General features: G+C 40.6%; 1 protein-coding gene across 4 annotated transcripts; it reads right to left on the minus strand.

Moving 5' to 3' along the window:
- Window positions 1-1,188: 1,188 nt before the first annotated feature.
- On the minus strand, window positions 1,189-8,437 carry LOC306903748 (uncharacterized protein). Of its 4 annotated transcripts, none has more exons than XM_079473196.1 (3): window positions 7,548-7,660; window positions 6,966-7,064; window positions 1,189-3,632 (listed from the first exon to the last, which is right to left on the minus strand). In XM_079473196.1, the coding sequence occupies exon 3, from the start codon at window positions 3,607-3,609 to the stop codon at window positions 2,980-2,982; it is 630 nt and encodes a 209-aa protein (XP_079329322.1). In that variant the 5' UTR covers window positions 3,610-3,632; window positions 6,966-7,064; window positions 7,548-7,660; the 3' UTR covers window positions 1,189-2,979. The 4 variants fall into 4 exon arrangements, 2 of the variants coding, with proteins under 2 accessions (XP_079329322.1, XP_079329323.1); XR_013787577.1 differs by lacking the exon at window positions 7,548-7,660 and adding an exon at window positions 8,278-8,437 and having other exon boundaries at window positions 1,312-3,632; XR_013787578.1 differs by having other exon boundaries at window positions 1,313-3,632; window positions 6,966-7,138; window positions 7,548-7,703.
- Between the last annotated feature and the right edge of the window lie 3,353 nt (window positions 8,438-11,790).

Raw genomic sequence — 11,790 nt, forward strand, 5'->3', positions numbered from 1 at the left:
TCTCTCAGTGGGTCTGCGTCAGAGTCTTGCATGGGTCCTGTTTGATAAACCTGCAGTAATTTACACCCGAACCGACATCTGACAGCAGCGCTGACTTAGTTCCGTACCCAACCCTATACCCGAACCGCACCTGCAATGCCTGTACATGATGTAGACAAAACCATTTATTGTGTTTTCTCACGCAACAAGTAACAAAATATTAGGAACATCCTGGTTAATGCATTTTTCAACATGTAGTAATGTGGCAGAGTTTCGGGAGAGAGAAAACAAGAGTGAATCCACTAAAATATTGTTAGCTAATATGGGAGACATTCTATATTTGATTAGGGATTTATGAAATACAGAGCCAGCGGGTCGCCGAGTGCACCTGTGTGTTCAAACTGCCGCCGTCATTCATTTCCGATGTGAGCCGGCGCGTCTTGGCCGTTGAGGAGAGTTTGTCGGTACACGATCGGTTCCACCTGCACGATCCGTTCTGACCATGCGCGTAATTACGTATTAGAAAACGTCATGGTTTTCCTATACTATAAGGCTTGTTTGAGATGAGCAAAATCTGCGCAGAACGGATCATCGGTGATCACAGCGAGCTGCATGCCGGTTAGAAAAGTGTCCGAGTTACGTCCGCCTTGCTCTGATGTCATGCTGACTTGTGCCAAAAAACTCGCGACGGCGAGGCGGCTGTGTCGGATTGAGCAGTCGAGCGCAGTTGCTCTCCTCCGACTGCGCTGTTCAAAAACATGATGGGAAACGACTGACTGACGACACAGCTTCAAGCTCATTGGCTGAGAATGTCAACTGATACATTTTCTCTTCATTCTAAGAATTAGATTACGCATCTGTTAATTTATATTTACATGCAAACTAAACAAAAACAAAACACGCCTAGTGAAGTTAAGAATTAGGACGTGCGTTTATTTTATATTTCTCTTCATTAGAATTCTTCCTTGTTGTAATTTTCTCTTTATTCTATTGTATGTTTGTGTGAATTAATAAATCAATCCATTAAAAATATACATGCACGCATACATATCTAAATTGACTGTTCAGTCATTATGCCTCATCTTTGTGTGGTTTCATCTGAGAAGTGTCTGGGTCTTAAAACAAGGGAAGAAATTCTGAAGAATATTTGCTACAATACAGCTTTGACTTGCATGGTATGGAAAAATACTATGGACGTGAAATGGTGGCAGAAACCTGCTTGTTATTAAATATGACAAACATTTGTTATGAACTCTGTCTCTCAAAAGCAACTTGCTATTTACTTCATTTACCATTTGTTTATACAATCCTTGAAAATGTCTTACATGTTTTTGTGTAAGCTGTTTATTTGTACATTATTTGACAGTACATTCAGTGATTATTATTGTAACCATCTTCATGTAAAAACAGTGGTATTTCGATTACATCCACTTCGTCTGCGATAAAAAACGCGAACGCGATCTCCTCCACTGTTCACGTTTGCAAGCGACAAAACAACGAGATTCACGAAGTGTCCGACTTCAAAGGTCTTTTTTGACCCCTCCCCTTACTGCAGCCGCCTACTCTCACCTACATTTCAGGCGAGGCAAGGCGCATCTCAAACAAGCCTATTGGTAACACGCAGGCGATGAAACGTTTGACGGCAGGCGGCACAACTGGCGGCATATATTTTGTTTTGTAGGCTAACGTTACACAGTTTAACCGTTCACGGCGAGTCTGTTTTTATGCTCTTAAATGTTGATTACGTTACCATGATTACGATGTGTTTATGTGGTTGCCAATCCAAAATAATAGAGTTTTGGTTACAATTTTGGTTACATGTGGAATAAAGTATTTTTATCGACTGCAAATCTTCAGTTTCCTCCAAACTCCATTTTGCGATTCATTGCTGTATCATGTCTATTAACCGTTTTTTTAATTAAAATCTGATAATACTATAAACTTTAAATGTAGTAATTTATTAGTATGGGTCTTTATAGGCTAATATCTATACATTTAATCTTAATTAGTAAAATAATCCCTTCAATGGCGTTTACAGAAGCCATAAGGAACATAAAACATGTCTAACTAGACTATATTCATTTACATGAAGAAAGAACTACAAACTACAAAGTCAGGGGAAACATTACAGTATTTCAAACTGACTTGACAAAACGCATAGTGAAATGATACGAGGTGGACAGCAGCGAAGTAAATTGAGTATTGTATTTAACAGTAAAAAAATATAAAGAAAGTAAAACAAAGCTGCGCAAGCGTGGAACAGATCGTGCAGTGTCGTAAATCATCGCACAACAAAATCATCATTTGCGCATTAGCGGTTTCTCCAACGCCATGACGTTTTCTAATACGTAATTACGCGCATGCTCAGAACGGATCGTGCAGGTGGAACGGATCGTGTACTGACAGAGTTGAACAAAACGTTGCAAAGCGTTTTTAAACGGAAATGCGTTTTGATGACGCAAGAGTTGAACTATGGCAGCTGAAAAGGCCATTCTTTGTGTTCTTTTTTATGCTTTTTAGTAACCAGATGAAATCGGCAGGGAGGCCAGAGCTGTAAATAATTATATTTGTTATGGAGAAATGTAAATGTTAGATATAGAAACGTGATCTAAATTTAGTGGAATCAGTCTAAAATCATTCTAAGCAGATAGCGGGTGAACACAGAGGGATTTTTCAGCGGGAGCGGAATAAAATTGATTTAGCGGCCGCAGGCAGGAGCAGGACGAGAAAAACAGTCCCCTGCAGACCTCTTGATCGGTGCTCCCTGGTTTTTGCCGTGCATTGTGGGATTTTGTTAGGTAACAAACGTTTCAGTGCACTGGAAGGATTTTGCGAATGAGACTGCCCTTAAAATGGCTGACTCCCTGTAAATATGTGCAATAGATATATGTGATATGGTTACAGCAACACATGGCATAGACAATGTGTATTTCAAGTGATCAAATTCAACCTCAAGTGTAAATGAGGAAATTACATTTGATTCATGGGATGAAATGCCTCTTAGTACAGAAAAGTGACAAATATTCTGGACAGCTCGGAAAGCCCAGTGCGAGACAAAAAAATATCTGGGAAGGACATTGTGCCGCTGCGATCCACTTCGGTTTGGACTGTGTAGGACTTCAGCTCAGGTTTTCCAGTCAGCACTGAAGTGTGAATGACAGCGATTCTTGCTTCCTCGTGGTAGGGGCTGTCCTTGTCCTTGCCTATGATGACATCGTGACTCAGGCCAGGCCTCCAGGTGACTGTGAGCGTCTCGAGGCGCTGTACTGTAAAGTAGTCAAACGCTATGGGCTGGTCAGTAACAGGCCTACACTGTGACTGGACCAATGACAAGTGCCTGATCTCCGAGTTGTTCAAAAGAAGGGCCACATTAAGCGGTGACGTGTAACACACTGTAAGCCGTTTCTTCTGCACCAGGCTGGGGCTCTCTCCTCTCTGCAGCAAAGACGTTTGGTCCTTGCAGTTACTACATTCACTGGAGTTCATTTTCTCACAGAAGGCCAATTCCTGTGCACATGTGCACATGTCGACGCTGCGCTCAGTGACGAACGCCACCTTGAGGAAGACAGGCGCAGTGAACCACAGTATGCAGTGGAAAACTGCGAAAGCCATGTGACTACACAGAATCATCTCCTTTGAGATTCCTTTGAGACCTGCGTATAAGAGAACAAGGGTCAATTTGACTCTTCTTTAACCAATTTGCACAACAGTGGCTCGTTTCAAAACTAAATGTCTTTAGTAAAATCTATTTATATAAATGTAAAAGCAAACTCATTTGGGAGAGTTTTGGAAAGATCAACAAAGGCAGCGAATAGCAATCTGAACTCGTGAATTATTTTAACAGAGATGGCATTAGTATGCTGACTCTTTACATACCCATAACAATAGATCATACAAACATTGTGTAACAAAACAATTCAAATTTCCATGAAAAGGTATTGATATAATTATGATTAACGCTATCTATTGCTGTAATTACAAAATGTTTGCTGCAGGGACATGCACAGGGGGGTTGCTCAGGTTGCCCGGGCAACTGCCCATATGCCCTTCTCGACTCACGTTGCCCTCCCGGGGTGGAAAATAAATCATGTACAATGAATGCAGAATTTCACATAAGTCTAGATAAAAAAACGAGAAAAGCCTCATTCACCTCCGTATTCGGGCAACGAAAGTGAAAGTCAGAAGAGGAAGGGCGAACGCTGTTTACATGGGTTCAGCACTGCACGTGACCGGCACCTGAGCTGAGCCTGCATGAGCGGCCCTAGAAGGAGATTGTCGCGGTTATCGGGTGATACGACTCAACGCCATACGTCTGGATTTCGGCCGGACAGTCCGGATTTTAAGCCCCCGCGTCCGTGGCAGCCTCAAACCGGACACTCATTTGTCCTTCTTTTGTGCTGAATCGGCCTAAACAAAACCCGCTTTAGAACATTTATTGGGACGCAGCAGCATTGCGTCTGACGCCGTAAGATCTCCAGTCAAACAAATGAATAGGCTTGTTTGAGATGAGCAAAATCTGCGCAGAACCGATCACCGGTGATCACCGCGAGATGCATGACGGTTAGAAAAGTGTCCGAGTTACGTCCGCCTTGCTCTGATGTCATACTGACGTGTGCCAAAAAACTCTCGCGACGGCGAGGCGGCTGTGTCGGATTGAGCAGTCGAGCGCAGTTGCTCTCCTCCGACTGCGCTGTTCAAAAGCATGATGGGAAACGACTGACTGACGACACAGCTTCAAGCTCATTGGCTAAGAAAGTCAACTGAAACATTTTCGCTTTATTCTAAGAATTAGATTACCCATCTGTTTATTTATATTTACATGCAAACTAAACAAAAACAAAACACGCCTGGTGAAGTTAAGAATTAGGACATGCGTTTATTTTTTATTTCTCTTCATTAGAATTCTTCCTTGTTGTAATTTTCACTTTATTCTATTGTATGTTTGTGTGAATTAATAAATCAATCAATAAAAAATATACATGCACACATACATATCTAAATTCGATTCGATTAACATAGCGCTTTTACACTTTGCATCCAAAGCAGCTTTACAGGGGGAAAACGATGTGGTTTCATCTGAGAAGTGTCAGGGTCTTAAAACAAGGGAAGAAATTCTGAAGAATGTTTGCTACAATACAGCTTTGACTTGCATGGTATGGAAAAATACTATGGACTTGAAATGGTAGCAGAAACCTCCTTGTTTTAAAATAACATTTGTTATGGCCTCTGTCTCTCAAAAGCAACTTGCTATTTACTTCATTTGCCATTTGTTTATACAATCCTTGAAAATGTCTTACATGTTGTTGTGAAAGCTTTTTATTTGGACATTATTTGACACATTCTGTGATTATTATTGTAACCATCTTCATGTAAAAACAGTGGTATTTCGATTGCACCCACTTCGTCTGCGATAAAAAACGCTAACGCGATCTCCTCCATTGTTCACGTTTGCAGGCGAGAAAACAGCGAGATTCAGAAAGTGTCCGACTTCAAAGGTCTTTTTTGACTCCTCCCCTGACTGCAGCCGCCTACTCTCACCTACATCTCAGGCGAGGCGAGGCGCATCTCAAACAAGCCTATTGGCTGAAAGAGGTGTCAAATAAATATCTGATATATCATTGGTTAAAAACGTAAACAAGCCTCCACGACGTGGAAGTGGAGTCCACGTGCTGGCTTCGTCACATCATAACGGTAACTTGCTGAAACCCCATTTAATCTGGAATGGACAAAAGAGCACAACTTTATATAAAAAGGCTGTAGAGACACTTTTCATGGATGTCGCTGTGAAGTGGACGTTTGTAGTCAAGGGACATGCGTCATGCCAGCACAGAAAAACAAAAGTAACCGACGAGCTGCAGGTACATCTTCCCTTAAGCTTAGGTCAAATATTCATTGCCAGACAATTTTTGAAAAAACAGAGTAGGCGATATGATGCACAAAATTGTATTGTAGTTGCGAGTACACCAGACTCCAATGCAGTTATTCTTGCCTCACTTAATACTGCAAAGTGTCCTCCTTTTTGGTGTTATGGAAATGGCCACTATTACGTTGTCAGAAAAGGTGAGTTTGTGATGTATAACAAACGAATGATCATCATCATCAAGTTTTGTGAAATGAATTAAAATCTTCATAAATCCAGGCTGAGTTTGCCACGTTTAGCCTAAATAATAAGACAGATAGCTTGCAGACAAGCAGCCTAGGCTACTATTTTTTTGGTAGGTAAGCATAAGTTAAAACTAAGCTACATGTCTGCTGATAGTTAGTTTCTCACATTTCGTTTTAGCAAGAAGAATTAATGATGGAAGCAATGCATCACATTAATTATTTTATTCTAAATGGTTAAATGCCTAAATCCTATCACTATTTTGGATAATGTTTGAAGCCAAGATGCCCACTGAAGAGAGGCGGATTCAGGAGAGATATTTCAGGGAGTTATGTTTTTCTGTGTTATTATTAGTACTAGTTAAGGTGATTGAGTGCTGTATTTCAGTGTTTTACTTCTTTATATATATTTTTTAATAAAGACCCTGTTATTCTCAGTCCTTCATATAGCCTGTGAGGTTTTTTTGGGGGGTGGGGGTTTCCCTTTTTTCAGGTCAGAGCAACTGCCCCTCAAAATTCCTGTGCACGTCCCTGGTTTGCCGTCACTCACAACATTCAAACATGAGAAGTTCTCATCCTAAAATTCTGAATTGAACACTTGCACATTATTTAAATAGCCTGACGGTTAAGAATTATTTATAATAATAACAACGCTAAGTATTTAAATTTCCTTCTTTTTAAAAAACATTTGTTTAACAGATTTACAAATACTGCAGATTATATTTTGCTGAGCTTGATGCAGTACATTCTGGGATTGCCTCCTCCACAAATGATGTGATGTTGTCTTAAAATCTGATGGAATAAAGTATCACACTATATTTTGGAACAGCTCAGGGAGTATGAATACGGTTACTTAAAACGTAAGAGAAAAAGTTTCAACCCACCAGGACGTTTCAGTGAAGCATGAAAAGGATTGCCATTGCATTGAGTTATTCAGCCACTGCTGTTCGTTCCCATGTTGCTTGAGCTGTTGTGTCAGCCAGCTGAAGGGAAAAACATAGTACATGGAAACAGGGTTACCACAGTCTGTCAGGTCACATCTCCAACATGCTGAAATCTGTGAAATGTAAAAAAAAATTAATAAAGGTTATGTGAAGAAGTAATGTTTAACATTCTGCTCTTTTTCACGACATATGAACTCTCTTGTCCGAAAGGTCAGATTTCTTGACACAAGATGCTTTTTGGAAGACTCCCAATTCATGCTTGGAAAACACTTTTGCGCAGTTTACCAGAGTTCATCCTGCCGTTGACACAAAGAGCACACACCAAATACTAATAAAGTCCTCATTTGATATCAACTTTTTATTGAAATTGCTCGGTTGATGATATCATTTGCATTTAAAATCTAGAATTTGTTTTAGTAGCCCACCCACTGTATATTCTCTTAAAGCAGCATGGCTAAACACACTCTGTCTCGTGCTTTTAAACACTTTTGCACATGTCTGTCATAAAGAAGAAAGTTTTACCTTTTTACTGCCTTTTCTTTGCTACTTCAAACTTGACGATTTTATAAACTAGACACTCATGAAGTCCTTAGCACCAGTCCAGCTGCAATGCTGTTGGCTGTCTTCTTCCTCCAGAGTCTAAAACTATGCTTGTGTTTCTTATTATGCAACAAAACTGTCCGGAGGTGACGTGCCGTTAGCAACCACTATTTGTCCTGCCTGGTCCAGAAACCATGCAGCTGTCCTCCATTTTCTCTCCTGACTAACACCAGGGTGTTTCCACACTTCATCAGCATGTCAGAGTCAGTTTGAGAACGTCTTTCTATCTCACCTTCTCCCACAAAGCGAACAGTACATTCTACATGTTATATAACAGCATACATAGACATATATAGATTTTTGCGTTATTCTATTACATGTTTTTATAGCTGTTGAATGAATAAATGTGCATGTTAGACGTTATAATGGTTTTGTCCGAACATGCCAAGTCTGTAATCTTAGTCAAAGAAAACAACAAAGAAAGCAATCCTGCCAATTTTGCCTGTGCTGATTCGTTGTTTCCTGTACTCCATTTAAAAGAAAAATGTCCAAAGCTAACACCCGGGGTAAAGCTTTTTACTCTTTCTTTGGAACACTATCCACATATGGCAAACACTAAAGACACTAAGATCACAGACACCCTGGCGACTGTATCAGTTTAAAAACGAATTGCTGAAGTCTAAACATAAAGTAGAAATGTCAAATGAGATACCTGCCATGGTCTTGCCGTGAAGCAGTCACGCACATGTCCTCTTGGGTTAGTTAAACCAACTCACAGTCGGTTGTTTGACTCACTGCAGACGTTGCCAAAGCCATAGAGGCTTTTTTCAGCATCTTGATATGCATGACCAGCGAGAGGAAATGTTCACTATCTGGAAACAACGAGATGCACTCTATAAAAATATGATGTAAGTGCAGATGACTCAAAGTTTACGTGTTTTATTTCTGAATAGCCGTATCATTAAATGAGTCTCAAGAAAAGAATGTGTAAAATAGAGGTAGATAGATCACCCAAAAATTTTATTTCTGTCATCATTTACTCACCCTCTTGTAATTTCAAACCTGCATAACTTTCTTTCCTCCGCAGAACACAAAAGAAGATATTTTGAAGAATGTTGTTGACCGAACAGCAATGGCAGCCATTGACTTGCATTGGTTTTTATATCCAGACAGTAGAAGTGAATTGTAGAAGTGACAGTAGCTGTTCGGTTTTCAGCATTCTTCAAGTATCTTCTTTTCTGTTCCACGGAAGAAAGAAAGCCATATAGGTTCGAGGTTCAGTAAATGATGACAGAATTTTTGGGTGATTGATCATTTTAAAAGAATAAAAAAGATTCAAGAAAATCCATGACTTTAGTGTTTTGAAGCATTTCCCCTTTTTTTGGGTGATTGTATAATCATTCAGGGAATGGCATTTCTGGTACTGGAGAGTGACTGTCCTGCTGAGTTTAGTTTCAACCCTAATTAAACACACCTGAATATATATATATTTGTGCTCGGATTTGGGATATTTCCCACATTATTTGAACTAATACTCCAGTGAGGTGAGTAATGATGACAGAATTTTTGGAGTAACCCTGTCATTTAAGTGGAATTTCGGTGGAATTTTTTTTTATGTTGGCAAGCATAACATTTCAAAAACTGTGTTCTAATGTGTACTATTTTGTTTTTGAGATACTATTTTCTCTGTTTCAGTCTGGGGAAAACGCATGCGTATTATACAGCCCTGCAGTCCAAATGAATAAAATATAGCTGTAAAAGATTCACATATAATTGTTATTCTATAGTGTGCCATTATGTAAACAAACTAGTAACTTGTTTATCTGATATTGGTCAAAACTAAAGAAAAATCATAAAATCTAAATGAATGTATTGTAATTATTAACATATCCAAGAATGTGATGATAAAATTTGCTTAACAATTGATATGGAAAATACTTCATTTATAAATGATCATTTTTTGTTTCATCAAAACAACAGTGGCACCATGTAAATGTTAGCTGGTGGTAGTCATTGTAAAAACATGTTTTGAACATGGAGATTTCTTTCCATGTTTTACCGACGTGTAAGGATATTAAAATAAGTGGCTTATTATTGTTGCATTCAAGACAGATTTGGGATATTTCCCACAAGGTATATTTATTTCCCATTAGTAGCCTAAGCTGCATGTGACAGCAACTTGTAAATGTGTAAAAGCCCGGCCCATGAAGGTCTGGTATGAAGGTAGAATAGTAGCAAAACTCGAGAGCACGTAGATGTGAATTTGAGACCTTGTACAATAAATATTTGCACTTGTATGCTACAATTTACACTCACAGCTTCGATGAAAAAATCTGAAGTTGAACGCTGAGATTTGCACTCGCAGACAATAGTCACAAACCTGTATATTCACATTCGCAGAACAACCTCAAATAGGCACTTGCAACTTCTCAAGTCTGTCACTGCAAGTTCAAATTTCGCGCTTCGACTTTTGCTACTCTTATCGCGATATATCAGTTGCAAAACTGATTTGTGCACCTGCAACTCAGTAGCAGCGAGGGGCAGGGGTGGGTGGCTGCAATGGAGTCGTTTTATTGGTTGGCACCTAGCCAATGAAATCGGGCTTCTTTTCTACGCGATGACGTCACGACACCCGCAGCCTCGCATTCGCGACACTGGTTGTCATCGCGATGGCGGGATATAACGATCCGAGGGTAAGTGTGGTGAGGAAGGCGGGACGAGAGCCGTGACTCGGGGCTGGTGAGTGATAAGTGCAAGCAGCAGTGCGCGCACCGGTCCCGCATCTTATCGCGGAGGAGATTGGGAGCTTAAAAGGACGATCGGCAGGACTGTTGACGAGAGAGAACCGGGTCCGAACATGTGTTTGTGCATGCGTGCGTGCCAACCAAAGTGTCACGAATGCTAGGCTGCGGGTGTCATGACATCATCGCGTAGAAAAGAAGCCCGATTTCATTGGCTAGGTGCCAACCAATAAAACGACTCCATTGCAGCCTAGAGGTCTTCTCGGGTCCAAAGATCTTTACCCGACCCGAAATGACCCGAATCACTTTTTACCCGAACCCGAGACAGACCCGATAACGTTTTTATTTTAAAGCCCCGACCCGAGACAGACCCGATAACGTTAGACCCGAGTCCGACCCATCGTATATATTTTTTAAACCCGACTAGACCTGAATGTAAACCGACGTGTATTAATGAAATTGATATGGCAATGAACACGTTGATCCTCTTGTTTTGCTCTGGCAAATTGGGCTGTGCCAGTTTTAGCTGAATCAAATCTAAATAAGTGACGACATGGTAACCACTCGCGCGAACATTCTGTCTCAACAATGTGTCCCAAACCGCGTAGTACTGAAATGTGCGCGTCTTTTAATATCTACTTCTGGTCGCCTGGTGGAAGTATGTTTTTCCTGAATACGATGGTAACTAGAGTGCAAACCCCTGCAGCGTTGGAAACTTCGGGATTTCAATTCTAAGGTGATTTCAGATCACCGCGACTTTCGGAAGATTTGCGTGGCTTTCAACCGATAGGCTGAGGTTTGGAGGAGAGTTGGTAACTACACGCACACACACAAGCAACGCGCTGTTATTGTACAGGATAGTTCGGGTCTTCCTCGGGTCAATTAAGCAAAACAATTTTTACTTTATATTACCCGAGACCCGAAGACACTAATAATATACCCGACCCGTGTCCGAAGCTCCCGTGAATCTTTTAGACCCGAACCTGCTCGGCTCTCGGGCCGGACCTCGGGTTTTCGGATCTAAGTGGACCCGTGAAGACCTCTATTACAGCCACCCACCCTGCCCCTCGCTGCTACTGCGTTGCAAGTGCACAAATCAGTTTTGCAACTGATATATCGCGATAAGAGTAGCAAAAGTCGAAGCGCGAAATTTTAACTTGCAGTGACAGACTTGAAAAGTTGCAAGTGCCTATTTGAGGTTGTACTACGAATGTGAATGTAAGAAGAAATGCAAATATGTATTTCAAGTTTGTGTCTGTCATTGTATAGCTGTGTCTGTCATTTTACACATTTGTGACTACTTGTCTGCAGCTTCAAATTCAGAATACAGGTTTGTGACTATTGTCTGCGAGTGGAAATCTCAGCGTTCAACTTCAGATTTTTAATTTACAGGTTTTCACATCGAAGCTGTGTAGCATACAAGTGCAAATATTTATTGTACAAGGTCTCAAATTCACATCTACGTGCTCTCTAGTTTTGCTACT

The sequence above is a fragment of the Barbatula barbatula genome (assembly GCF_947034865.1).
Source record: "Barbatula barbatula genome assembly, chromosome: 14".
NCBI classification, from domain to species: Eukaryota; Metazoa; Chordata; class Actinopteri; order Cypriniformes; family Nemacheilidae; genus Barbatula; species Barbatula barbatula.